The 26,815-nt window shown below is 54.0% G+C and overlaps 10 protein-coding genes across 10 annotated transcripts; 5 read left to right on the forward strand and 5 right to left on the reverse strand.

Moving 5' to 3' along the window:
• Positions 1-225: 225 nt before the first annotated feature.
• On the forward strand, positions 226-2,630 carry CLAFUR5_00566 (UV-damage endonuclease; the record flags this gene model as incomplete). Its single annotated transcript, XM_047899714.1, has 2 exons — positions 226-1,633; positions 1,681-2,630. 2 exons carry the CDS (start codon positions 226-228, stop codon positions 2,628-2,630), a joined length of 2,358 nt encoding a protein of 785 aa, XP_047756733.1.
• A 484-nt stretch (positions 2,631-3,114) lies between these two features.
• Positions 3,115-6,252, forward strand: CLAFUR5_00567 (Transcription elongation factor spt5; the record flags this gene model as incomplete). The annotated part of the gene is made up of 3 exons (XM_047899715.1): positions 3,115-5,859; positions 5,913-6,161; positions 6,214-6,252. 3 exons carry the CDS (start codon positions 3,115-3,117, stop codon positions 6,250-6,252), a joined length of 3,033 nt encoding a protein of 1,010 aa, XP_047756732.1.
• A 239-nt stretch (positions 6,253-6,491) lies between these two features.
• On the reverse strand, positions 6,492-8,541 carry CLAFUR5_00568 (uncharacterized protein; the record flags this gene model as incomplete). Its single annotated transcript, XM_047899716.1, has 4 exons — positions 6,492-7,017; positions 7,074-7,333; positions 7,641-7,818; positions 7,868-8,541. The coding sequence occupies 4 exons, from the start codon at positions 8,539-8,541 to the stop codon at positions 6,492-6,494; spliced, it is 1,638 nt and encodes a 545-aa protein (XP_047756740.1).
• Positions 8,542-9,523: 982 nt separating this feature from the next.
• Positions 9,524-10,574, forward strand: CLAFUR5_00569 (putative rhamnogalacturonate lyase C; the record flags this gene model as incomplete). The annotated part of the gene is made up of 3 exons (XM_047899717.1): positions 9,524-9,565; positions 9,616-10,257; positions 10,350-10,574. 3 exons carry the CDS (start codon positions 9,524-9,526, stop codon positions 10,572-10,574), a joined length of 909 nt encoding a protein of 302 aa, XP_047756739.1.
• A 1,718-nt stretch (positions 10,575-12,292) lies between these two features.
• Positions 12,293-14,275, forward strand: CLAFUR5_00570 (uncharacterized protein; the record flags this gene model as incomplete). Its single annotated transcript, XM_047899718.1, has 1 exon — positions 12,293-14,275. The coding sequence occupies one exon, from the start codon at positions 12,293-12,295 to the stop codon at positions 14,273-14,275; it is 1,983 nt and encodes a 660-aa protein (XP_047755631.1).
• A 647-nt stretch (positions 14,276-14,922) lies between these two features.
• Positions 14,923-15,939, forward strand: CLAFUR5_00571 (Glutathione S-transferase; the record flags this gene model as incomplete). Its single annotated transcript, XM_047899719.1, has 3 exons — positions 14,923-15,079; positions 15,138-15,490; positions 15,556-15,939. The coding sequence occupies 3 exons, from the start codon at positions 14,923-14,925 to the stop codon at positions 15,937-15,939; spliced, it is 894 nt and encodes a 297-aa protein (XP_047755632.1).
• Positions 15,940-15,981: 42 nt separating this feature from the next.
• On the reverse strand, positions 15,982-17,019 carry CLAFUR5_00572 (uncharacterized protein; the record flags this gene model as incomplete). The annotated part of the gene is made up of 1 exon (XM_047899720.1): positions 15,982-17,019. One exon carries the CDS (start codon positions 17,017-17,019, stop codon positions 15,982-15,984), a length of 1,038 nt encoding a protein of 345 aa, XP_047755629.1.
• A 363-nt stretch (positions 17,020-17,382) lies between these two features.
• Positions 17,383-21,482, reverse strand: CLAFUR5_00573 (F-box protein; the record flags this gene model as incomplete). Its single annotated transcript, XM_047899721.1, has 6 exons — positions 17,383-18,557; positions 18,677-18,891; positions 19,050-19,206; positions 19,333-19,547; positions 19,634-19,884; positions 19,956-21,482. 6 exons carry the CDS (start codon positions 21,480-21,482, stop codon positions 17,383-17,385), a joined length of 3,540 nt encoding a protein of 1,179 aa, XP_047755630.1.
• Positions 21,483-21,860: 378 nt separating this feature from the next.
• On the reverse strand, positions 21,861-24,536 carry CLAFUR5_00574 (DNA cross-link repair 1A protein; the record flags this gene model as incomplete). Its single annotated transcript, XM_047899722.1, has 1 exon — positions 21,861-24,536. One exon carries the CDS (start codon positions 24,534-24,536, stop codon positions 21,861-21,863), a length of 2,676 nt encoding a protein of 891 aa, XP_047755627.1.
• A 1,799-nt stretch (positions 24,537-26,335) lies between these two features.
• On the reverse strand, positions 26,336-26,699 carry CLAFUR5_00575 (NADH-ubiquinone oxidoreductase; the record flags this gene model as incomplete). The annotated part of the gene is made up of 2 exons (XM_047899723.1): positions 26,336-26,418; positions 26,474-26,699. The coding sequence occupies 2 exons, from the start codon at positions 26,697-26,699 to the stop codon at positions 26,336-26,338; spliced, it is 309 nt and encodes a 102-aa protein (XP_047755628.1).
• Positions 26,700-26,815: the final 116 nt, after the last annotated feature.

Raw genomic sequence — 26,815 nt, forward strand, 5'->3', positions numbered from 1 at the left:
AAGGTCGCTCTTGGAGTTTGTGCATGGGGACTTGGGACTGTGAGATGAAAACATTGAACGCAATCTGATCTGGTTAGTGACATCATAATATCGATCTTGCCGTGTGCTCGATCACTTCAGTGCCAATCATCGATGATCTGCCTCAACGGACGTGGTCTGTCAAGGTAAGTGTTTCGTGCTATTCTCGTGCTGCTGTCTCCTTTCCATTCTCTACTCTTTGTCTGTATGTTGTCTTTGGTTCGTCTCCCGCATCTTGGAAATACCACGCGCAGGGGCCTTGGATTCAGGCTTCACACGACGCGACTGTTCCATACCGCGACAGCCAGCCCCTCTGCCATGGCTCCTAAGCGGAAGAGATCTGCTGCAGTCGATGACAATGCCACTGTAAATGGCATTGTGCCACCTCTACCCAAGCGCAGGTCGTCTGCCCGGAATATTGCTACAGCGACCGTTGCCACCAACCCTGACCAGAACGCGGACATCATTGACGCGCCGAACGCTACACGCGCCTCACCCGACAGCGACGTGAATGAGGACATCGTGCCAGGTCCCATCAAGCTAGGTAACGGAACAACGACAGCCTGTCCTCTTAGTGATGCACCTGCTGTTGCAGAGGCACCTAAGAAGAAGGGCCGAGGGAAGAAAGCAGTTGTGGAAACAGAGGGTTCGGCCAATATTGAAGCTGAAGCACCGGGCAAGAAGGGAAGAGGAAAGAAACCCGTCAAGGCTGAAGATGATGGCGAGGCGTCAGTCGCGGAAAAGCCTGCTCCAAAGAAAGCAAAGACGAACGCCGATGATGAGGCTGCTGATCCCGAGGCCGACGAAGACGAAGAGGCGGACGAAGAAGAGGTCAAAGAAGCATTGACAAGACCGCCGCCTGTCAATAGCGACTACTTGCCGCTACCTTGGAAAGGACGCCTCGGATATGCTTGCTTGAACACATATCTGCGGCAGTCCAATCCGCCTGTTTTCAGCTCTCGAACGTGTCGCATACAGTCCATATTAGAGCATCGACATCCCTTGAAAGACCCATCGCAGCCAGAACACGCTACGAAGAATCGTCCAGATCGAGATCAGCCTCCAGGCATTGAGCGTGGCCAGCGATATGTTGAGGAACTCTGCCTAACCAATGTCAAAGACATCATCAAGATGGTGCGTTGGAATGATCGATACAACATCAAATTCTTTCGGCTTTCATCGGAGATGTTCCCCTTCGCAAGTCATCCCGAGTACGGCTACAAATTAGCTCCCTTTGCGAGCGAGGCACTTGCAGAAGCTGGCAAAGTCATTGCAGAGTTGGGCCATCGCGTGACTACACACCCTGGACAATTCACTCAACTGGGCAGTCCCAGGCAACCCGTAATTGACAATGCGATTCGCGATCTGGAATATCACGATGAGCTGCTGTCTCTACTCAAGCTACCCGAGCAACAGGACAAGGACGCCGTGATGATCTTACACATGGGAGGTGTCTTCGACGGCAAAGAGGGCGTAATTGAACGATTTCGAGAAAACTACGCAAATCTGTCGCAAAGTGTGAAGAATCGACTAGTGCTAGAGAACGACGATGTGAGCTGGACTGTTCACGATCTGTTGCCGATCTGCGAAGAACTGAATATTCCGATGGTACTCGGTACGTATTAAACCGCTGTGCTCGTTTTCATCACTGACACTGAGCAGATTACCATCATCACAATATAATGTTCGATGCGGACAAGATTCGTGAAGGTACTAAGGACATAATCGATCTCTACCCTCGAATCAAAGCAACATGGGACAGGAAGGGTATTAAGCAAAAGATGCATTACTCAGAACCAACACCTGCAGCAATAACAGGACGTCAAAGAAGGAAACATAACCCTCGAGTAGCCACTCTTCCGCCATCTGCTCAAGATATGGACATCATGATTGAGGCTAAAGACAAGGAGCAAGCCGTGTTCGAGCTCATGCGGATCTTCAAGCTTCCTGGCTTCGATACGTTCAACGACATTCTACCCTACGTGAGGAATGATGATAACAAGGCGGCATTGGCTGCGATGAACAAGAAGAAAAAGATCGCAGACGAGCCCGAGCCCGAGCTGATTCCTGATGATGAGGTAGGAATGGGAGGTCCTGAGGGTCGAGTCTACTGGCCGCCCGGAATGGAAGAATGGCTGCGACCAAAGAAGCGAGAGGTCAAGAAGAAAGAAGCCCCGGCGGGCAAGTCTTTAGAGGAGAAGAAGGCAGAGGCTGCGAAACTCTACGCTGATGCGCAAGCTAAGAAGGCCGTCAAAGACCAGCCGGCGAGCGAGCATGAGGACTCCGACGTTGAGGCCACGCCAGCCACCAAAAAGGCCAAGGCTGCCATGAAAAAGAAGGCCAAAGCTGACGCCGAGAAGGCTGCTGTGAAGGCTGCCGCTGCGGAAGTCAAAGAGGCTCAAAAGGCTGAGGATGGCGCTCCCAAAAAGAGAGTCAAGGTCAAGAGGGAGCCTCAAGCAGTACCAACTCCGAGCTCCAGCGAAGGACCTGATGACGTAGAGTTGGACGACGTCCCGGAGATACCTGTCGCGCCCCAGATCAAGACCGAAGGCTCTCGCAAGGGTGGTCGGCGAAGCGCAAAGAGTGCTGTCAGCTATAAAGAGGAGGACTGAGTCGGTGAGGTGACATAGCCAGGTTGTGCCTGCACCTGAAAGGCGTCGGCAGCTGTCCTTTTGCAGCCAACACGGTTTACAGGAGGACGATGTTATGGCGGAGATGCGAGGGCGATATCTGTAGCCATATCCTGTACTGTAGAACGAGATATGATTATAGCCAAGAAGCTGTCAGCACAGCTGTCAATCTTCATTGAGTAGTGGACTACCAGAAGTGGCGATCATTTTTGCTCCGGCTTTGTTTGTGAATGAATGGGTGCAGCAAAAGAAAGTCACGAGCTGTCGCGCTAATTAGTCACCCAAGCCGCATTCCGCATCCATGAAAGTCGATGTTCGCATTCCAGCCTTCAACATCGACTTCTCTTGTCCATTCTTCCATAATCTTACATCAACACTTCGCTGGACCGCCAAACTCACTCTCAACCACCTGTGCGCAGCTTCTCCCTTTGGCACTTTAGCGACACGCCGATACCCATCCCCCATCATGGCCAACATCCTCGACCACAACTTTGAAGACGACGAGGAGGATGACTTCAACCCGCAGCCCGAGGTCGGTAGTGACGATGAGGGCGACGCAAAACCGCGAGTTGAGGTCGAAGGAGAGGACGATGACGACGACCAAGCGCCAGCTGCCAGATCGCGAGCGGAAACAGACGGCGATGATGAGCTAAGGGAGGAAGATGGAGACGGCATAAATGGTGCAGCGGAAGACGAAGACGATGGTATTGACAATGGAAACGACAATGGCGATGCTGAAGAAGACGAGGATAACCAGGACGAGGAAGAAGAGGAAGAGGATGAGGATGATGAGGAGGACCAGGTCTCGCGCAAGCGCAGAAAGACATCAAAGCGCAATCAGTTCATCGATGTGGAGGCTGAAGTAGATGAGGACGACGAAGAGGAGCCGGAAGAAGAGGACGACCTACCTGGCGAAGAGATGCACCCAGATGACCTGCAAGAGCTTCCTCCCGGGGCTGACCGTGACGACCGCATGCATCGCGAGCTTGATCGGCAACGAGAGGCACAGGAGGCTATGGATGTGGAAGAGACGGCGGCTAGACTCAAGGAGAGATACGGTCGCCAGGCGCGAGGTGCAGGTGCTGGAGCTGCCATTGTTCCACAACGACTGCTACTGCCCAGTGTCAATGACCCACGCATCTGGCGGCTGAAATGCCGACCTGGCAAGGAACGTGAGATTGTCTTCTCCATCCAGCACCGGATCGTCGAGCGCTCTAAGAGCCGCGAGCCTGTGCAGATCTACTCTGCCTTCGAACGAAGTGGACCTATGAGTGGCAGTCTTTATGTGGAAGCTATGCGCCAGGACGACATCATCTCGTCTCTTGAAGGCATCACGCACATCTTCTTCGGCACGAAGCCGCAGATGATCCCTGTCGAAGAGATGCCTGATCTCCTGAGGACCAGAAAACAAAAGCGCCTCGAGCCGGGCATGTACGTGAGGCCAAAGCGCGGCCTGTACGCAGGAGATCTTGCACAGGTCGATGCAATTGAGCCGAATGGTACGGAAGTCTATCTCAAACTCGTGCCCCGTCTCGATTACGGTCTGACAGAAGATGCAAATGCACCTGTCATGGAGTCAGATGGTCAGGGTGGCATGAAGCGCAAGCGAGTTCAGCGTGCAGTCGGGCAACGCCCATCAGCTCGCCTTTTCAGCGAGGTCGAGGCCAGGAAGAGGCACACCAGATACCTCAGCAAGAGTACCCAGAGTCTGATGCACAACGCCTGGAACTACCAGGGTAAAGAGTACGTGGACGGTTTCTTGATCGAGCCCTTCAAGATCGGTACCCTGGAGACGACCAATGTCAACCCGACTCTCGAGGAAGTCACCAAGTTTGCCGCTGGAAACGACGATGGCACTGAGAACCTCGACCTCGCAGCTTTGGCCGCCACGCTGAAAACGAGCGCTGGTGCCGACTATCTCCCGGGTGACAAAGTCCAAATCTACAAGGGCGAGCAAAAAGGTCTTACTGGTCGTGCTGTGGAAGTCTACGGTGAAGTGGTCAGGATACGCATCGGCGAAGGACAACTTCGGGGACAGACCGTGGAAGCACCCATCCGAGACCTCCGTAAACTGTTTCGAGAGGGTGACCATGTCAAGGTGATTGGAGGCAGCAAGTGGCAGGATGAAGTGGGCATGGTGGTCAGAACCAAGGACGATCGCATAACCATACTGAAAGACAGCGACCAGACAGAGATTACTGTCTTCGCCAAGGACTTGCGAGAAGCGACGGACAGCGGTGGCGTAGTCGGCGCCAGCAAGTACGACCTCTTCGACCTGGTACAGCTAGACGCTTCAACTGTTGGATGCATCATCAAGGTCGACCGCGAGAGTCTACGGGTCATGGACCAGTTTGGCAGCATCCGGACCGTACTCCCGTCAAGTATCTCGAACAAGATTGAGCGTCGGAGAGATCAAGGTCCTGCAGCAGACCGTGCTGGTAATGAGATCAAGGTTGGCGACACGGTGCGTGAGTATGGCGGAGAGAGTAAGTCGGGTTCTGTGCAGCACGTCCACCGAAGCTACGTCTTCGCGCAGAGCAGGGAGTCAAGAGACAATGCTGGTGTCTGGGTTGCGCGATGCGGCAATGTGGAAATCGCGGCCGCTAAGGGCGGTCGTGTTGGACCAGATTTGACCAAGATGAACACCGCTCTACGCGGCCCCAATGCTGGAGCCGTGCCCATGCCACCACCACAACAAAAGGGTAGGGATAGGCTGATTGGTAAGACAATCAAGATCCGTGCCGGCACCACGAAGGGCATGATCGGCATAGTCAAGGACACCACCGACGACATGGCCATCATCGAGCTCCACGCGAAGAACAAAAAGGTCACGATAGCCAAGGACAAGCTCGTGGTCGTCGACGCACAAACCGGCCAGACCATCAACTCTGATGCGCGATCATTCGGCTCTGGACGCGGAGGTGGCCCACCTGGCCGCACACCTATGATGGGTGGCCAGACACCAGGCAGAGGATTCGGCGGCCCACCTGGGGCCAGCTCTGCTCGCACACCAGCGTACGCTATGGGTGGTGGTAGGACACCGACCTGGAAGCAGGACAGTGGTGCACGCACGCCTGCTTACGCTGGTGGCGGCCAGACTGCATATGGTGGCGGAGGCTTCGGCGGTGCTACAGCATACGGCGGCCAGACAAGCTATGGTGGAGCCACTAGCTATGGCGGTGGAAGTGTGTGGGGAGGCGCAGGTGGCAATGTAAGTGGTCACTCGTAACGACGAGGAGATTTTTGGTGTGCTAACTTTCGTAGCAATCGACCTGGAACCCCAATGGCGGCGGCGGCAGAACACCAGCATACGTGTCTGGATCCAAGACACCGGCATACTCGGGTGGAATGGAAGCACCAACACCAGGCTTCAATTCTGCTCCAACCCCTGGCAACTATGGTGATCAGCCGACCCCCGGTGCGTACAGGGGTGCAGGTGGTCAGTATCAGACACCAGCTTCATACAACACACCGGGTGGCTTTCCAGAAACACCGGTTCCGTACTCAGCAGAGGTAAGAATAGTCATTCGACGAGTCGAAAGGCCATAGCTAACGGGCACGACAGACACCCGCAGCACACGACGACGGCCCGAGATACGATTAGATCGCTTGGGAGTATGATCAGAATCAAGCATGAACACGGCGTTGGTCTTTGTAACCCTAGCATTTTGAGCGCCTGAGGCGCTAAGCCTGTCAGTAGGGATGGTACTACTAGTCTATGCGATATTATCATTGGCCGGACCAGGCCTGGTATATGGTCCAAAAGAATTCCTTCCAGCGCCTTTGCCACCGTACGCCATGTCCTCAAAACAACCCAATTTTGTTCTGTCACAGCTTCAATGGTCACTCCAAACCAAGTTGGTGGTCAGTGAAGATAATTTCCTCCTCGCTGTCGTCAGCCACCTTATCTCCTTCATCCGAGTCACTATCGACAGATCCATCGACGTCAATATTGATGCTGATCTGGTCATGAGCTCCAACGTCAATAGCACGGCTGGCGGATGCGTTGTGCAGTAGTCGCCGGTGATGATGCTGGTCCAGCCGTGCGTTCTGCCCCTTCTCATAGGCTAGAATTGACAGCTTCGCAGCATCGAGGGCGTCGGCGCAAATTTGAGCAGGCGATCTCAGGCCAGCTGCAGTCGCTTTTCTCTGCTTCTGCGCCATCAGATTTGGTGTATGGGCCGCGTTCGGGTCGCCACATCCCCAGGCAACACCGTTCAGGAACGCGAACTTTGCTGCCTCCCGCTCCTTGAAAGATACTGGCTGCGGACTGTGTTTGCATAGGCGTCTGGCGAAGATGGTAGCGAGTCGATACCAGTCATCACCTTCACGGTGCTCTATAGACAGAACCCAGCCGTCTACAACATCACTGAAAGTAATGTCAGTATCAGGCATCTTCACATGGCTTAGGTCTAGCCTGCTTACCTCACGATGTGCGACAAATGATCCACAGTCGAATGAGCGTCGAGACCGAGGAATGTGCAAAGTTCAGCAACGCCCTCGGTGATCTCTTCTCCCAGTGCTACCTTGTTCTTTCTCATGGTAGGGATCTTTGTGCGTGCCAAGTTCTGATGCGGCACCCGAAGAATCTCGGACTGTAGTGCACGCCCAATGGAATCGACATCGGCAGCAACTTTGACAAGGTCTTGAGCCCGGAAGACGTGCACAATAGCATCTGCTGGAATCTATAGATCATATTAGTGAAGCCTTGGGTTTGCATGGGGCCATGTCTTGCCTGTTTGAAGATGAGGAATTCATGAGTGCCATGATACCGCCAAGCGCCGTTCGTGAATGCCGCCATCTTGACTAGGTCATCATGATACTGTATGGGCGAGCGTGGAAGACAGAACGCCTGTCGAGCGCTGCGGCGTTGATGATGGACACTCGACATGAGGTCTTCCCGACCGTGAGATACTTCGGCATCAACTGAACGGTCCACACGAGCTACAGCTATGTCAGCCAAGATTCGTTCACAATCTCGCTATGACGTACTCGACTGCACGTGGAGATGAATGGACTGTCTACCATCTCGCGGTCCATATGATTGAGCACATCTGTCGGATCAAGTGCTGAAGGTGGATCGTTGGGTACAGCGTTCTTCCGCCAGTACTTCCTGGCGGTATGTCCCTGCCTGCTGTCACGATCACAGGCTGGGTCCTCTTCCCAGACCCTACACAGGTTAGTACAATGGGTATATTGAGCCTCGCCGATAAGCTTACCTGAAGAGCAAACCCTTCATCGGGGGATGCGCTCGATATTTGTCCACGGGCTCGGAACGCGTCGTGCGCTTTTCTGCTTGCCACTTTGTCAAATTGACGACCTTGCCGTTGTTGAGAAGTGTAGGGACCCTCGGAGATTTTGACGCTGGTGTTCTGGTGGACGCATTGGGCTGCCGCGGTCTGTTTGCAACCGGTGTGCGTGGGACCACAACAACCGCTTTGGGTCGTTCCGATGCTCTGCGCTTCGGGCTTGGGCTATAATCGTCGGCATCATCGACACCATTGTCGAATGATCGCTTCTGTCGACGCGCGAAAGTAGCGACCTGCTCTCTCATTGACGGCGGCGTAGCTGGGATTGCGTATGCTGCTCGCGACAGTGCTTCGTGGAACGATCTGCTGGGATATGCACCAAGGCTTCGTGTGTTTGGGGTGCGGTCTTCTAAATTCACGGACATGAAGGGATCTGAAGGCGATTCATTTTTGGCTTCTTGATGTGGCTGCAGCCTCACGCCCGGTATCGTCTCTTCGTGCTCGCGGGGTTGCCGGTATGGATGTTGCTCTCTTGACAGTGAGGTTCTCGCCAACACGGCCACCGGACATGGCGCCATTTGTGCCGTTGTCGCTAGCCATCGCTTGCTGTATCCGCTGCCGCATGGCGTCCCTCGCAGGCGCATCGGCCGCGCCTGCACCTGGACGACAGATGTCGATCCAGTCAGGATTGGTCTTTGTGCGCTCGTGCCATTGCACAGCGACAATATTGGCAGAAGCGCCTTCCAGCAGGCCGCATGCCGCCAATTCTTCTGCAAAAATGCGATTGAACACAGCGGCCCTGTAATGTCTGGAAAACTTGTGCTCGGTGTGTATCAGCAAGATCGCAAGTCTCATCGACCGCGTCCAAGTCACTTTTCCTGGGCCTCTGGGAGCAGGTCTCTTGCGTGCTACCATTGGGCCTGGAGAGAAGGTGAATGCCAGGGAGTGATCCCAAGTCTCTTTCGATTCCAGGTCGGTGACGAGAGTTCTCCTTGAGGCTGGAGCGGTGGTGAGCTTCAGAGTATGCCGATAGTGTGAAAGTTGTAACGAGAAGGTGCGATATGACCCCTGAGCAAAATCAACGTCGTCTGCGCCATCGTTGCCCCGCGCCGTTGACTGAGTTCTGCGAAGGACATGGTCTACCAAACGGCTGGGCAGGGGTGCTTCGACTTCACCACTGTGGCCTACAGAACATCACGCTATGTTCAAATAAGGGTGTCTCGCAATCCGGTTGTGTTGATGACATGGCGCCAAGCGCGTGTTGAGGAGCGACATTGTCACATTGTGCACCTTGACTCCGCTGGATGCCCTGCCACGTGCCTGCGCAAGGTGAAGTGAAGCTTATGCACGGTGCAGCCGTTCTCGCCTGGTCTGAGAAAGGAAGTCGCAGGCGGGTCGAGTGCTCCTGTCAAGGAACCTGGAACCACTCGTTCATAAACCCATCAATGCCCTTGAGCACGAGAAACGTTCACATTTGAGCTCCTCCTGCGACAAGCCCTAGCAAATATGGAGAGAGTTGCCAACCAACAGCACAGCGGCTGGGGTAGTGGCTGAAAACGATTGAGTCATCGACTGAGAGTGAGTGCCACAAACGAAGTCACGTCGCTGTTGCAATACCAGACCGATATGGGTTTCACAAAAGTTCGCATCGTATGTGTGTCGGATACGGTGAGTCTCGCGCAGATGGCATTGACTGCTCGCGACTGACTTGTTGACAGCATAATCGGCGCCCCGGCGAGGGCTACACTCTGCCCAAAGGAGACGTTTTGATTCATGCTGGCGACTTCACAAATCAAGGAAGCCTCCAAGAAGTCAAGAAGGCTGTAGATTGGATATCGAAGGCAGACTTCTCGGTCAAGATCGTGATCGCCGGCAACCACGATCTATCTTTAGATCCAGGTTACACGCTGAAGCACGAGGACGGATGGTCCGTCGTATCTGAAGATGTGGAAGCATGCAGGCAGCTTCTGGTTGCTAATCCTGACATTACATACCTGCAACATGCCGAAGCTGTGATACACTTGCCTGAGAAAGGAGTCTCCCTCCGTGTCTTCGGATCGCCGTATTCGCCTGATCGTGGAAAGCAGAATTGGGCCTTCCAGTACTCGGGCGAAGATGCTGGTGCCATCTGGGACAGTATACCATCGGGCCTAGATATTCTCGTAACCCACACGCCTGCGGCCGGATTGTTGGATGCTAGTCAGCATTGGACTGCAGGAGGTTGCTCAACCTTACGGAGAATGCTACCGCGCACTAGGCCAATGCTACACATCTGTGGGCACTGCCATGAAGGCAGAGGAGCACTCATAGTCGACTGGGAGGCGGTCAACGTAGGAGATGCCGCTGCAACTGTGGCATGGGTGAGTCAAGGTGGCCTGCCACGTGCGTATGAAGATGCTGAGGCATTGCAACATGCTGTTTGAGCATAGCTGACGCATGTTTGCCCGAACAGCGGGATCCAGGCGCCCAGAACAAAAAGCAATCGTTGGTCGACCTCACTGGAAGATCCTCAGAAGTCCCTTCGCTCAAGCCTGGACAGACTGCGATGATCAATAGCAGCATCATGTCGACCTCACATAGCAAGCATGGCACGTCGCCTTCTTGCAACAAGCCCAATGTGGTCGACGTGATGTTGGACGTGCCGCGCGACAACGCGTCCTCGGGTAAGGCGGCGTGAGGATCTTGTCAGGCACGCATACAGTTTTGAATGACAGCGTACCCTGCATGAGTTTCGGGTTGTTTCTTGCAAATCTTTGCGCTATCGCTCCACATTTTGTTCAATGCAGGCACGATGTGATGGCCTCAAGATTCATCCCACGCAGGAGGTTGGAGCCGACTCAACAGATGTTACACTTGACGTTGACTGTGGACCGAGTCGCGAGCTGCGGCTCCATAGAGAGCTGCACTGCTGCAGAGCTGCCCAAATGGTAGTGCTTCGACTCCGCAACGCAAGCTGTAGCCTGTCGCACGTTGCTATAGAAGCGGCTCACATGAGAATCTTGCATCTAGACGGTGAATCATGTCACACGGTAAGGACTATCACCATAGAATAAGCTGCCTCGCAACCACGCCCGCAATGAACATCCTGTTGGCCAGAGAATCCCCGCGGTGATCCACTGTCCCCATGACTCGGCTCCCAAGCTTGGAAGGATTGACGGCTTCTTCAAGAGTCGCATGGTAATGTGATCATCACAGCTGTGGTGCAGTGATTGGCAAAGACGGAACTGGCGTCGCTCGGGCGTTTCAGTCTGGCCTATCGCAACCAGCTCCAGACGCCCGCAAGCACACCCAGCCTGTGCCAGCACAGCTCAACTCTACACGGCTTTGTTCGCTCTACTGTATGCACAGAATACTTGCTGAAGCGCGGCGGGGTTGACTCAGTTGCCTAGCATTGCCTTTGTGGTGGTCGGGTCTTCTCCAGCGTCAACCAGGTGGAGCGCCAGTAGAGTGAAAGCCGCAGATGGGCGACCAATCGTGATGACAGGCGCATCTGCGATTGCTGTGATGACTGTCTCCGACTGGATTTGATGTACATTAGCTTGCATATTGAGTGAATTTGATGCGACCGCGGCGCCGACAGCAGGTAAGCGTCGCTACGCAGACAGCCGGCCTGCTCCAAGATACGTGGAGCATCGCGACTTGTTGTGTGAGTGATTGTGTTCCCACGAGACGGCGTGGTGAGTGGACGAAGGAAGCAGCAACATCCGCCGCGGGTATTGCCACGACCTCTTTCTCATTCGGTGCCCTTCGGACCAAGGATATCCCAAGCAGACACGTCTTTACACAGCCTTCCGGCCAGTCCATGCTCGACCTTCACCGCTGCAGACACGAAGACCCTGTCACGTGCCTGCGACCGCGATCACGACCAGCGGTCCAGCGCCAGATCGGGGCCACTCGTGGTGGTACTGCAACGCCTGCCACCGACACTCCGGACGCCGCTCTGCAACACTCTGCACGCGGTCTCGTGTGCGGTGCAACGACAACGACTAACGTGTTGGTGATTGCTACAGTAGCCTAAGAATTACTAGTGGCCCCGTCAACCTTCCAGAAGTCTTCGTCATAGTCTTGGCCCAACCGCCGGACCTTTCCGCCCACGCAGTTCTCCCGGCGACGTGCAGCAGAGACACCACGCGGACGGCTTCACCTACTCGCCCTTCTCCTGCTGATCTTTGCCTTCAGCACTGCGAATTGCTGCGAGGCGCAGCGAACAGGTGCAGGCAGGCCTTCTGCTATATTCTTCGCCCTCGGGCCCGGCAAGGCTCTGACTGTGTCCACCTCCGCTTTACCGCCCGACACCTTACCTCGACATCCTTTTGCTACGGCGTCCCCTCTACTGCCCACTGCGCCAGCCTCGACCCGTCAACGCTGACCGGCCTAACCGACTAGACTCCTGTCATGGGGTCGCCATTACCACCGGATCCGTACCTGGCCTTGGGAGTGCCCAAAGATGCCACCACGGCCAACATCAAGACTGCTCACCGCAAGCTGGTGCTGAAGTGCCATCCTGACAAAGTCACTGATCCCGCTGCCAAGGAGGAAGCCTCCGACAAGTTCCACAAGATCCAAACAGCCTACGAACTTCTGGTCGATGAGGACAGGAGGGCACGATACGATGCGCAGCTTAGACTGGCAGAGCTGAGAAAGGAGGCCATGGAACGGCAGGGAGGTTCAGGCTCACGTGCAACAGAGTCACGCTCGGCGCCTTCGCCCTACAAGACGTCACATGAGCCTATGCCGAGATCTGGACACGGCACACGCAGCTCAGAACGAGTTGCGCCACAATATGAGGAGCGGAAGCCATCGTACGCTGCTGCAGAGTCTTACTTTGACCCACCACCCAGACCCACGGCCCGAAAGGAGTCTGAATATGAGCGCTCGTCACGAAGATCTGGCCACGATGTCAAGGAGAAAGAGAAGCCCCGGGGATTTTTCAGCCGAAGCACCAAGGAGAACGAGCGTGACCGCCGGAAGGAGAAGGCGAGAAAGGCCGAGAAGGACACTAGGAAGGACCGTGACCGCAAGCACACACCGTATGCAGAAGATGATTCCGAGAGCGGTGAATCTGAGTACGCACGATGGGCCAAAGAAGTGCGCGACCACGATGAGGAACGAAAGGCCAAGGAAGAATACTACAACAAGGCTCGCCAGCAGCAACAGGCAGCAGACGATTACCACGACGATCGAACACGCAAGATGTTCTCTGCCAGCAACGATGCCAGGGACTACATTCAGCAATCTATGCGAAGTCGACAACGGCCAGATTCCGAGCGTCGGCCATCTCCTGTGCGTATGAGCTCGTCAAGGGACAACACGGACTACCTGAAAGGCAGAGATGGACGTCCAGCTGCAGTGCGGAAGGTGTCGGAACGACCAAAGCTTGCCACTCGCGACTCTGAGAGAAAGACGTCCTCGCGTCGCGCGGAGCGGCGAACGAGCGCTGATGGCATTGCTGAAGAACGCGAAGAACGAAAGGCAGCACCTGCGCTCAATCATGCAAAATCTTCTCCCGCGGACATTCGATTGCCAACAGAGAAAACTCGCTCGTATTCTCTCCAGCCTGACGCAGACGTAGCGCAGGAGATCTCACAATTGAGGCGGGCTGAAACCATGCCATATGGTAAAGCTTCCCGCACGGAACAATCTGCCCCGTACAAGCGTCCAGACGCTCGACAGACTGAAATGTCTGAGGGTCTGCCCACCCCAGCAGCAACACCTGGAGCGACGCCGGATCACAGTGGCGCAGCAGCTGCAGCCAAGTCCTCCAAGTATCGCTATGGTAGGCAATATGCAGATGACGAAGAATATCCCACGCCTGATGGGTATCGTACCGAACTGCGATCGCCAGAAACTCGACAACCCAGTGGTTCCACTCGACCCGCCTACACGCGCAAGGTCACACGCTCGCCGTCGCCGGTCAAGGATGTCCGAGATCGCGAGACACGCCACCCGCGTGAGGACCGCGAGAGGCCTCGCACGACCTCAGCGAGATATCCGGATACCACACGACCACCACTGCAGCCCAGTCGCACAACAAGTTACGTCTACACACCTGGTCAAGGCGTTGAGCCTACGGCGTATGGACGACAGAGACCGGGAGATGAACGTGATCGCAGCCCTCGCGAAACTGTGATGCCACCTCTTCATACCGATATTAGGAATGAGAGCCGTCCTACTTCTGGCTCACCACGCCAAAAGTATGGCGCGTATGCACCGCCTGAAGACAATCCGCGCGAGAGCGTTCGTTATGCGCCTCGCATGCGGCCAGAGGATCTCAAAGTGCGGTCGGGCCAAGGCTACAGCAGACAACACAGCAGCGATAGGCCTCCGTTGAGTAGGAATGGCAGCGGAAATACCATTCATACCGGGGTTCGCGCCTAAGGAGACGCGGCGTCCGGATGTGGAATGAGAAAGCATGGAATGGTAGCACAGCACAGCGGAGTATTCATTGGGAAGCATCAGCACTCTCGGAACTAACGATCGAATCACGAAACCAACAATGTAAATGACTGGCCTGCCGACTTGCAAGCTGGGCAGGTGGATATCCATGTCTAAACATCATCTTGGAGAGGACACATTGGAAGGGTTGAGCCTCACGAATGAGGGAGGCCTAATTCGCCTCCGAAACTGACGGCTATGCATCAATATGCTGGCATGGCAGTAGTCAGAAGAAGACGTTAACGATAATAATGACATTATTCTCTATGGGCTGCCCTTGCCTTCCACATTTTGTGCTCAGTTTGCTTACGATCACGACGTTGCAAGGTTCCGTGAATGGGCCCATCATGATCTTGTCAACATGATACGCCCACCAACGATCGTTGCTCCCACGAGTGCTTACTATCGCGCGCGGCTTTGAACCGCACGGCCTCGGGAGGGCGTGTGGAAGCTGAGGTAAGATCTGTGGAGAGCTGTCAATCAAGTCCGGTCTCGAGATATGACGTTTCAGGTACAGGGTCAGTAGGAGCTCCATGTCTCCATCCATTCATTGAACTTCCGCTTATAAGACGATTCAGACAACAATTTGTATGTTCCGTATTCGCGTTGAAAATCCATCAGTAGCCATCACCGTAGCTCCTCACGTCTGGCCACCCTACAAGACAGCTGCGCCACGAACCTTCCAATTCGTACACAACACACGCAAGATGGCTGAGCACCCAAGCTACGAACTTCTCTACCACCCCGGTAAATAGACGACGACCATTCGTCTGCATAATCTCCTCCCGTGCTAACACGACTCCAGGCATACCCGGCCGTGGCGAGTTCATCCGCTTGGCCTTTGAAGCCGCTGGAGTTCCATACACCGACATCGCCAATTCGCAAAAGGATGGCTATGGCGAGGTGCAGAAAGTGTGCATGAATAAGGACACCGAGTCATCCGATGGCAACGCACCTATGTTCGCGCCACCTGCTCTGCGTGTGCCTGGAAAGGGAAGAGATGGCAAAGCATTGGTTATTAGCCAAACGCCGAATGTCCTCCTCTACCTAGGCGAGAAGCTGGGTCTAGTCCCGGATGATGAGGCAGGGAAGTTGTATGTGAATCAACTTACACTGACAGCGTTGGATTTGGATAAGGAGATTCATGATACTCATCACGTAAGATTATGTTCGAAGGGCGTTTTGTCACAAGTCCACATTACTGATATTGCTTCTCTTTCCAGCCTGTAGTGGTCATGCTCTACTACGAGGATCAGAAGGAGGAAGCTTTGAGGAAAGCCAAAGATGTCCGAGAAAACCGATTCCCCAAATTCTTCTCATATTTCGAGAGGAATCTGCAGTGGAATAAGGACAGCGGAGGGGGAAAGTACCTTGTGGGTAACAAGCTATCGTACGCGGACACCACTGTTTGGCAGATCCTCGACGGAGCGTCCTTTGCATTTCCGAAAGAGCTGGAGGCGAGGAAGAAGGAGTTTCCCTTACTGTTTACGACCTTTTACGAAAGTGTCAAGCAAGAGAAGGGTCTGAAGGAATACTTGAAGAGTGAGCGAAGATTGCCATACAGCCAAGGCATCTTCAGATATTATCCCGAGCTTGACAGACAGTAGCTGGAGCGAATCAGATCTGCAAGACGTGCCTGCGATCTATCATCACGATCTCAACTTGTCTGCCGCATCGTTCGCTCCATCACCCACTTGCCAGCTGACAAGATCATCTCTGACATCTAGCTCTTCCAGTTCACCTGCGTTCTTTCGTGGCCTTCCTTTTCTGTCGTGATGTCGTATAAAGTTGCGTCTGGTCTCGCTACTGATCTTGGAAACAGTCGAGCTGTCTCGTGATATGTCGGGCTCGTTTGGCGTCGACGAGCCAGAGCCAGGCTGACTTTGGCCACCCATCGCTGGCCTGCCTCCTTTGCCCCAGCCGTCACCGCCTCCGAAAATGTCTTCAATGCACTCGTCAGCTCTCAGTTCTCCCGGTTGGCTGGCCCAGTACGCGGCTAGTGTCCGGCGATACATGTCCTGCATCTCGCCCAGCTCTTTGTTCGTGGTGCTGAAGTTCGGTAATGCCGCCGCGTCTTGTCCATCGGCATCACCATTGGTGTGCGACGCAGCATTGTGCGAGTTGCCCGTCGGCTCAGAGCCTGCAATGATGCCTGCAATGCCACCGAATACGGGCGCCGTCCTCAGCTGAGGCGCGATGTACTCCCGCGTGCCGTCAATGTGGCGCATAGCAATACCAATCTTCAGGGTGCTGTTGATCTTGCTGTCCTGCATGAGGTATCGACGTGTGATGCCATCCTCGCCGTCCGCCGCTCCAGGACTCTGCACCTCTGCAGCATCGACATACTCGGCGAGGTTGAGGTGGATCTGGCCCAGCACAATTCTCTCTCCTCGACCGCCTGCGGAGTACTCCTGTACGACGTCGAAGTGGACGGGGCAGTCGTGCAGCATTCCGCCTTTGCCGACCGTCAGGCGCACTTGAGTCTGTTTCTCGTAGGCATACTGCACGCGGTGGTCCTTGATCGCGCACTTGGCCGTTCTGCCACGGTGGTCGGCGGCGGTCGAGGAGGGCAAGTGCCATTTGATGAAGCTGGTGCCGGACACGAGCGGGACGTTGTTGAGGTCGACGATTCGGAGCGTCAGCTCGAAGCGCACCTTGCGAGATTTGCTGACGAAGGCACTGGACATTGTTAAGTAATATCGGCGCTGGAACGGCAAGCAGTACTGCCATCCGCGCGTACGGTTGTGCTAGCTGTACAGCATGTTGCATGTGCAGTGGAAAGGTCACAGGTGAAGGCAAAGGCGCGGATCGTCCGGCCATCGATCATTCTTCCTGTTCCAAGTCCGAGCTCAGCAGGATCCTTGTCCGGGACTTCACGCATGGAACAACCGCTAGAACTACACAGCACACCACCCACAACACACCGGCATGACGGTACTATGTGCGCTATCTTACAAGTGTTATCGTGGTCTCTGAAGAGACAGCTCGTTTTGCAGGACTTCTGTCGAATGAAGACCCGCCCAAGTTCGACTTCACCAATTCAGGGATGCTTAACGCACAGCATCTTCGCCTTTCCTCTTCTTCTGCTTGTGGACTTCTGTAGTGCCTCCATCGCTCGCCGCCCGCTTTCTTTTACGAGGCGAAGGACCGCCTGGCCTGCCCCAAAGCTGCTGCGGCTCTGCCATTGGAGCCATCATAGCAATGCCTGAAAGTTCTTCCGGTGACATTCGAACAGGACGGGCTGACTGTATGATCTCTTTGATTCCATCGTCATCTTCCAGTGTCTTCGCTTCTCGATGTTCGTCTGCTGTCATTCTTCGCGATCGTTCCAGCAGTTGTTCTTCCAGTGACCCCTTCAACACTAAAGTCTCCACAACAACACTGCGCGTCTGGCCGATGCGGTGACTTCGCTTGATTGCTTGGGCCTCAATGTTTGGCCGGCAGACAGGATTGACGAAGTAGATTCGTGATGCTGATGAGAGGTTCAGGCCAAAGGCAGCTTGTCCTACGTCCATGAGCAGGACACGAGTCTCATTTCCTTGGTCGAACTTCACAATGTACTCGGACTTCATGCGACTTTGCAGACTCTTGGCGTAGATCTCATGCTTGATGTGCAGCAGGTCCAGAGCTTGCGCGATGTAGTAAGCGATGTTGTCGCCTTGATAGAAGACCAGTATCTTCTCATCAGCGTGATACAGTAAGATCTGGTCCAGTAGATAGCTGAGTTTCGCGGAAGTAGTCCCTATGATACGAGCCTTGGCGTAAAGGGAATCGGGGGCAAGTTTCTTTCTATCGCCGTCTGGCGCGGGAACAGTGTCATCCGGTAGAGGATCTGTCTCAGTCTGATCCGGTTGGTCAGAAGGTACCGTACGCGCTTTTCTTACGCGATGCGGCATCGCAGTCTGCCTGGGCTTTCCGGGTGATCTAGACGATCTAGATGATGCAGACATGTTCTTCGCGTTCTGTCTTTTTAGCTTCGGCTCACCGTCGATACTCGACTGCGGCAAGCCTGCTTTGTTCAAGACTGGCTTTCGGTCTTCTGTGGGCTGGTCCTCAAGATTGTTGCCATTAGACCTAGCAGTGGCTAGTGCCTTAATGCCCGCGCCTGACAGACCTTCTCCGGGGTCTGGCTCGTTGAGGCGTTGATCCACGAATGTTTGTGCTTCAAGTAGCTGTGATATACCAGTTATGACAGGGCGGTCGAGTTCATCAAAGGTCCAATGCTCTAGAACAGAAGTCAGCGCTCTATGGCCAAGCAATGTCAGGCCAGCGGGGAGTGGCAATTACGAGGCACCTCGCTTGCACCAGCCAGAGGAATGAACAAAATCTCATGGTGACACGTACCAGCACTTTCACTTGGCCATTGGTCAACATAAAGACCAAGCTCATGGGACCTGCTTAAAGCTTTCCACCCACCGGAGTCCAGCACCACTCTGGCGCAGGCTACCGCGTCAAGCAACAGTCTCCTATCATCTGCGGTGCAAGTCGTGCTCTCTTCTTCGAGATATCGTGTACTGTTGTCAATGCTGGCCTGCACGTCGGATTCACTGAATCCGGACCTACAAACAGAAGGGTGTTAGCCATACTCGAGAACCACGTGGCGGTGTCTTAGACTGTAGTGTAAATGGTAGAGAGAGCGCGTCGTGCAGCGCATGTCTTGCACCCTCCATTGTGGTCTAAGCCACTGCCCGATGCCTAGTACCCTTCAGTAACGTACCAGAAAAAGGCACTCTGACGGAGGTTCGACACTAACTGGTAGCGCTCCTTCGCGCTGCCCTTGTGGAACAGGTAATCTGCATCCTTCCGCTCTGAGGTGATTGCATTGGCCATTAATACTAGGGTAAAGAGATTGGCACTGAGCTTGTCGAATCCACCTAAACAAAAGGGTATTAGCCATACTCGAACACCACGTGGCAATGTCTCAGCAGCCTCGAGTAAGCTGGGAATGCCGCGCGCATGTTCCAGACAGATGATGCCTTCTACCCTTCGGAATTACTTACACGGTTCCAGTCTGATGATCGAATGTGTTAGTGGCGGCAATTTGAGGTCACGCTCGACGTCCGCTGGCCGTGTCTTGATGACTAGATCCCTCAGCGTCTGTTGCAGACAAAGGGAAAATCCGGAGAATGTGTAACGTTTGTGACTTTCGTGTCGAAAAACGTAATCTTTCCATGCGGACGAGCTCAATGTCCAAGGCGCAATCTTGAGAAAATTGCTGTCATACAGTGTTAGCGATTTGCGGGAGTGAGGCGCGAGCATGTCATGGGCAGACGGTGCCCTGCACTTTGCAGTATTGCGTACCTGGATAAGGATCCTAAGCTCTCAATAGCACCACTGCCATCTAGTTTGAGATTGAATCGTCGGCGTTGCTCCAACATCTCATCCAGATCGTCGCCAGCGTTCCACATGGTCGAAACATCGACCTCGACGCCAAGGAGGTCTTTGGCGGGCGTGCCGCTGACACTCCATTTGTGGTCGGCAGTGACGAGTCTGTTCGCAACGATCGCAGTGTTGGTATTCTTGCCAGAAAAGAAGTGTCCTTCGTCCACCACCTGTACGCGATCATTTAGCTCAGCTCGTGCTGCGAGAACCACGACGGATCTGTTGCAGTGGGGGCACTTACCAACCGCTTGAAATGCAGATGCTTCAAAGGCGAGTCGTAGACCATATCTTCCCGGACACAGTTGCAGTCCCTCTTGCGAGTGGCGCCGATGTATGGACAGCGGCACACCAAAGAGCCTACGACCCGACGCCCGTCACGATCTTCGCCATCTTTATTTTCCATATCGAATCTGCTGCGAGTGAACAGTATAACATCATACTCGCGCAGTTCTTCTGCGACTGGAAGCGCCTTCTTTCTGTCGTCCATAACGAGCACTTTGAGGTATCCATCTTCTACGTGCTTTGTAATTTCCGTCTGCCATTGTTTGCACAAATTCCGAGGAACAACAACGAGTGTAGATGCGGCTAGCATTATACGTTGTGGAGGTGGTGATCTTGTGGTTCGGCTCCACCTGATTGGTATTACCGGGACGTCGTAAGTTGCAGGTGTACTTCGAAGAAGTTGTTCGCATCTGGTCAGCTCGTCGCCTGAGTGGTGTTTAACCCTGTCGAACTCTACTCTCCAGGGCACAGATGTTCTATTAATCGCTGAGATCGCCATGTCGGCCAAGCTTCCAGTCACCGGTCGGACAGCTGCCAGTGAATACTGTACAGGTACCTGTGGGTAGTGTCCGCGGGTCGCACAGACCAGCGCAAGAACCATAACAGTCTTGCCATATCCCATAGTTTCTGCCAACACACCACTTCGACACGCTTCAGCATACTCAGGATCCTTGCGAAACTCAAACTCCCGAGCGTTATAGTAGAACGTTGATCCATCGGCTGCAACACGTCGTTCCAGACGGGGATCTAATATTTTCCTCGTAGCAGATTCTCGCTGCAGCATGGCCCCTGCCGAGCGTCGTTGATACGGGTATAGGTTGGTGTTCATTCCACGAAGCCGGGACCGACAATCTAGGAGATCCTCTAGAGCTTCGCGATCATACTTGTCTCGAACGAGGGTTGGATCGGGCGATGGTGATGGAAGCTTGTTGAACATATAGTACAGGCCTGAATCGTCACAGTCTCGGGTTGCAAACATGTCGAAGTTCCGTACAGAACTAGGGTCGTAATATCCATTCCATAGTTCCGATGAGGTGTTGATGTGTTGAACAATGTTCATAAGGGACGTCGATAGCTGAGTGTTCTTGCGTTCGATGACGAATCTTGCTACGTCTGTGTAAAGAACGTACAGCCGCAGCACAAGCCATGAGCCGACTGAACTTGACTCTGCACCCTGTTCTAGACGAATCCAGCCGGCCTGCAGTAGTCTGTCCAGGTCTGAGGCGAGTGGCGTGTTGTACGTTGCCAGTAGAGCTGATGTAACTCCTTGCCACTTGTCGATCCTCGGCGAATCGCTGTTAGCAGGCCCTTCTATCACAAGACAGCCCAGACCTAGGTAGTTCGATGACTGGGAAGTGATCTGTGAGATTGGGTTCGTTCCATCGAGAGTATCCTCCTCCGAATTACTCTCACTCGCGCGTGGCGAGGTAGCCGGAGTCGCGTTCGAGGTACCATCGGCCTCTTCTGAAGATCGCGAAAGCGCCATTTGTGTGTCTTGTCGCTTCACGGCATATTGAAAAAGTGCATCGATGCGTAGCGAGTTTTCCGACCAGATAAAATGTATGACCACGCCTGGTTGATGTGTATTGGATGAAAAGGCCGGAGTTCAACGAAGATCGACAAGCATTTCGGGCACTGCAAGACAGTGCAGGACAATACGATGAGAATGCAGAAGATGTGAGTTTTGTTCTCTTGTAGTGTAGATGGAAGTGATAGTTGAGGTGAGCAGGCAGGCACGCACGGCAAGTGGACCCCTGTCAGCTTTCGCGCTAGCAGACCTTAATGAGAAGAAGGATCGATACATGGCAGAGTTCAATGAACCACTTCGTGTTCACATCGAACAGTATTTGAGCTGTGCATCTATCTACCAACTACCATCTTCAGGAAGCTTGTACAAACCGTTCTTCTTGCGCTCGGCTGCCCAACGCTCGCACCATGCCTTCATCTTCTCGCGACTCTTCGCGCTGCCAACGTTGACGGTGGGAATGATCTTGTCGATACGTAAAGCGCAACAGAACATGGTGAGCTCTCTAAAACTCGAGTGCTCACTGTAGGGCACGCCGAAGCAGCTTGCACGGCTTGTGCTGCCACGCTGAGGGGTGAGCTCTTTCATGCTGTACGTGCTCTTCCAGTTGTCCGAGTGCAGCACAGTTTGTACAAGTGGACTGTCCGTGAAACGGCTGTTCGGAGGTCGGTAGTTCCATCCGCTCGGTCGGAAACCCACAGCACGCGTGAAGTGAGGGAAGAAGTCTTTGAGGTAATCATCCAGAGTTTCGGCGCGAATCTCGAACAGCGGCGTCAAGTGCACCTGAGCTTCTCGTGGGTCGTTGGTCATTCGCGAGTCGAGCTCGGGATCCTCGAGCGCAGCAACGATCCGCTGCTTTGATGCTGGCGCGTATATCTTGGATTCCAATGCTTTTGCGATGCCCAAGGCAATGCGCTCCTTCCCGATGCTGTAAGTACCGACGACTACTAATAGGCGTCCGCGAGCCTTCTGGTCGGTGACAGATGACAGGATCTGCTGACTGGCGTGAGGGTTTCTCTCGACCTTCAGGTCGCTAGCTGTGTCTTCATCCAGCGCTTCTTCTTTGATTTCGGGATGTGACTCTCTTTTGATGAACCTAGTCATGCCCTCGCCTGCCCGTTGACGTTTCATTTGCTCCCAGCCATCCGAATCATCCGGTGTGTGTTTGCTAAGAGAAACGCACATGTCGGCACAGGCCTCGATGACGACCTCTTGGCTTGGGAAGGCATATTTCGGATTGAGGTAGGTAGTGTCTAGGTAGCAGACGTCAATCTTCTGTTCTCGTGTTGTGCCAGCCAGCCTATCTCTCACGTTTGGCATCAAGAGCGGATGTTCGATGTGCATTCTGCATGCTCTGAAGTCGCCACAATGTAGAATCCGTTGCAAACGAGGTTCGCCATTTTGCTTTTTGCCAACCGTTTTCTCGAAGAGATAGAGAGAACTCCCCGGACAGTGGTTTGCCGAGATCATAGTCACCTTGACGCCTTTTGTGCCTGGAATCTCGAAAGGTGCTTCGAAATCGAGAGGCACAACATACTGAGGGTCAACTCGGAGCTGTTGCCGAACCAGATTCGCTGTCACCTTCGAGCAGTATATAGGACCATGACTCCACGTCGAAGTCAGTCCGACGTAATGATCGCTATGGAAGTGGCTCAGGAAGTACGCTTTGCACCCTTCAACGGCACCATAGCGGAAAGCGTCCACGCAGATGAAGAGCCCGGGTAAGATTTTGTAAAAAGGACAGGTGCGAGTGTATGACGGCTTGCCTCTCGCTGCATGCTCGGATGCAGCAGCTTCAGACCAGGCAGCGTTTTCTGCGTGACCCGACATTAGCTTGTTGAAGGCCGAGCCGCCACTCGTTGATGGCTTTCCAAGCTCGAATGGATTGGCTTGGCCTGGCTTAGCAGGACGCACAGGCCGCGAATAGGACGGCTCAGACTTGGGTATTGTCGCAGGACGTCCTGGTCCGCTTTTCTGAGGCAATGGTGTAGGGTTGCCATCTAGACAATTGTTGACATGAGCTCCCGCGTCCCTCTCATTGACTCCACTGAGACCGATGCTACATATGGGGCAGGTAGCTGCCCCATCCGGGGAGACTGACTGGTCATCATCCTGTGGTACCGGATCATAATCATTTTCAGCGTCTTCATCTTCGAGTCTAGCTTGTCCTTCCATGTATCTGCGCTCACGAAACTCGTCGCCTTCTTCGAATGGATGCTCGTCAAAGTCGCCCTCGTCGAAGTCATTGAATGCGTCCAAGTCTATTCCAAAGCTCGTCTCTTCCTTCATCAGTGCTGGTCGGGCTGATGCAGTACCTATAGAAAATTTCTCTGTTTGTGCAACCTCTTCATTGATCTCACTACGTCGTGGAGACGCTTGCTGCGGCATCTCTCCGGCGACTATACCATCATTATCGCCCTGAGCCACACCGATGACAGCTTGGGGCTCTTCTTCCTCTTGCTCGCTGTCAGACTCCTCGAAGAAAGGTCCCACTCTCTTACCCGACGACTGTTCCTTCGCCTTGGGCTGTGCAGGTGTCTCAGGCGTTCGCGGGCTGTCCTCGCTCTCGATAGGCCTTTCGACCGATGTCTTCCTTCGCTTAACAGATCCACCTGCCTCATTGAAGCGAACATCGTCGGCATCATCCATGTCGCTCACGGCCATGCTCTGCTGTTCCACGGTGTCCATAATGTCGACACAACTGCTACTCTGCCCCACGAAAAGCCCGTCATTGGAATCATCCTTCTTGAAGAAACTCAGAATGCTCGTATTGCCTTTTCCGTTCTGCTTCGCCTTCGCTGTGGCAGCTGATTTTTTCGCGCTGGCCGTCAGACCCTGCCTACCGATCGTCGGCAATGGGACTGGCTTGCTAGGTTTCGCCTTCGTGGCCATGGTCGGTGGCGGAACGGTGGGAGGAACTGCTAGGTTGAAGGGCGTCTTCGCGGGCGTGTCTGGTGGTGAGGGTGGTCTGCCGGTGTCCGACGTTGCTGCTGTATCGCGTGGTTTTCTGAACATGTCTCCATCACACCTGACATGCGATGTCACAGGCCTCGATTGATAGATCGTTTGTGGCGTGCACAGATCGTGGAGTTGATTGAACACGATCTTAGTGGCGCTTTAGCGTGGTGCTTTCGCGTACCCCTGCACAACGCTGGCCGCGATGTCATTGTCCGACAAAGTCGGCCACCGTGCTGTTGGGCAGTCCACCTTATTATGCGCCACGTAATGAACGTGAGTGATTGGCACTGTTGCCGCGGCAAGACCTCTCAATTCGATGCTCTAGAGCAGACCACTGGTTCGCTATTAGGATGAAACTGAAGCTGAAGCAGTCCATGAACCGACTCAGCGAACACATGATATGGACCGCGCCCGGTCTTGAAGTCTCGAGTGAATACACACTTCAGTCTCGGCTCAAACGCCCACGTAAACTTGACCTTGCGTACAAGCATCGGACCGAGCATGGACGACAATTTCAGCCTTCTGGATGACAGCTTCGAGGACGTGTTATGCTCCTCATACGACATTCAAATTCGGTCACCTTTCCGATTACCCGACCTACCGCCTGAGTTGTGGCTGAGAATCTGCGAGCTCGCTGTTCAGAAGCATGGCCCGATCCAGTTTGGTAGAGAGCCGGATCCACGAGATCAGATGGCTATCGTGGCCCAACCTGGAATTACTCAGGCATGTCGAGCTCTACGTTGCGAGGGGCTGCCTTTGTTCTACTCAACTAACACCTTCGAACTGTACCACTGCTTCGGTGTTCCATGCCCGCGCCAGTGGATCCTAGCAATAGGCGAAGTCAACCGGCAGCGTATGCGCACTTTAACTGTGGTCAGCGGCTGCCAGAAAAACTTCTGGGAGGGCTCTTTCCAACGATCCGCCATCGATGTGGAAGTTGAATACGACGGTCCTGCTCAGAGAGTCGCCGCTCTGATATTTCACGGAGGGCTCAACAAGTACAAGGTCAATTTCATCGCAAGACGACTGGAATCATGCACTATCAGCACCACAACAAAATGAACAAAAGAACGGCGGCTACAGGTTCCATGCGGCTGCAAGCCGCACATACATCACCTGCTAAAAGGTTACCAATGTGACAGGAGGCAGCGAGATCGCCGTGTCGTACGCTGATGTCTCCATCCTTTCCAGAGGCCCGATCATGGAAGCGGTCATTGTTGTTTCGACAGTAGTATTTTGCTCTCGGTGTCATTCAAGCGCTCTGGGTACACACCAGACGGGGACAGCGTGGTACTCAAATAGCGGCTAGGTTCGAGAGATGCGTCCAGGCCGAGCGTGGTTGCACACGGCATTAGGCGTTGGGATGCAGCGGTGACTACGGTGTATGCAGTCGACCGCTATAAGTAAGTGGCACTGGGAAGTTCCGCTGCAACGAGCGGCTGGGACCTACTCATACCAACGCCTCCGACCAGATTAGGCTATGGTCAGGAGCCAGCAGATTGAGAAGGTGCCATCAAAATCGAGCTCGATGAGCTCCATTGGTTGTAGGTTAGCAGTAATGCAATTTGAGGCTCGCAAGATGCTGTGGCATTATCCTGGCAGCTTGAAACAGCAGACGCTCGCAGGGTTCAGTGACAGCGGAGCAGTATGTCAATATGTCCCATTTGTCCACCTTTAGCTAAGTAGACTCGTGCATCAACGTGATGCCGTACGCGCCTATGACTTGTGTTTGTCATTTCCTCCACTTTTTACATACTCGCCGCCCCTCACCTGTGTAATGATACAACAGAATCCGCCGCAGCGGGCGTATGGAATTGTCCGATGGTAAGATGTGCCTGCCTCCGTTCACTCTCCTTCTATGAGTCCTTGGGGACGTAATTTTGTTGCTCGAAGAGGTAGCCCTTGACCTTTGAGTGCTTCAGCTGCTTCAAATACCGCTCTAACAGCAGTGTTAGCGTGTCTTCCACCACGATCTTAGCACATCTCCAGCTCACCTCGAAGGTGCCCGCACTTCTCGAGGTGGTTCACGCCCTCTTTGTAGTAGCACTTGCCCATCTCCTCTCTTATCAACCGCGCCATCATGCTCTGTACCCACTGCTCTCTGATGATCGCATCCTGCGCGGCCTTGAGTGCTTTGTTGTCATCGTAGTCTACTCCATCGAAGGTCGGCGGTACAGTGGGTTTGGCGGCTTTGAACGACTCTGATTCTGGGGTCGGCATTGTAGATTGGCCGTAGGCGACTGATTTATTGCTCGTTGCTGGGGGTGGAATGCGGCCTCGTGTCCGCTATCGCATGTGCTAGGATCCGGTGCGAGGTGTCGTTGCGTTGCGATGCG

This window comes from Fulvia fulva, chromosome 1 (genome assembly GCF_020509005.1).
Source record: "Fulvia fulva chromosome 1, complete sequence".
NCBI lineage: Eukaryota > Fungi > Ascomycota > Dothideomycetes > Mycosphaerellales > Mycosphaerellaceae > Fulvia > Fulvia fulva.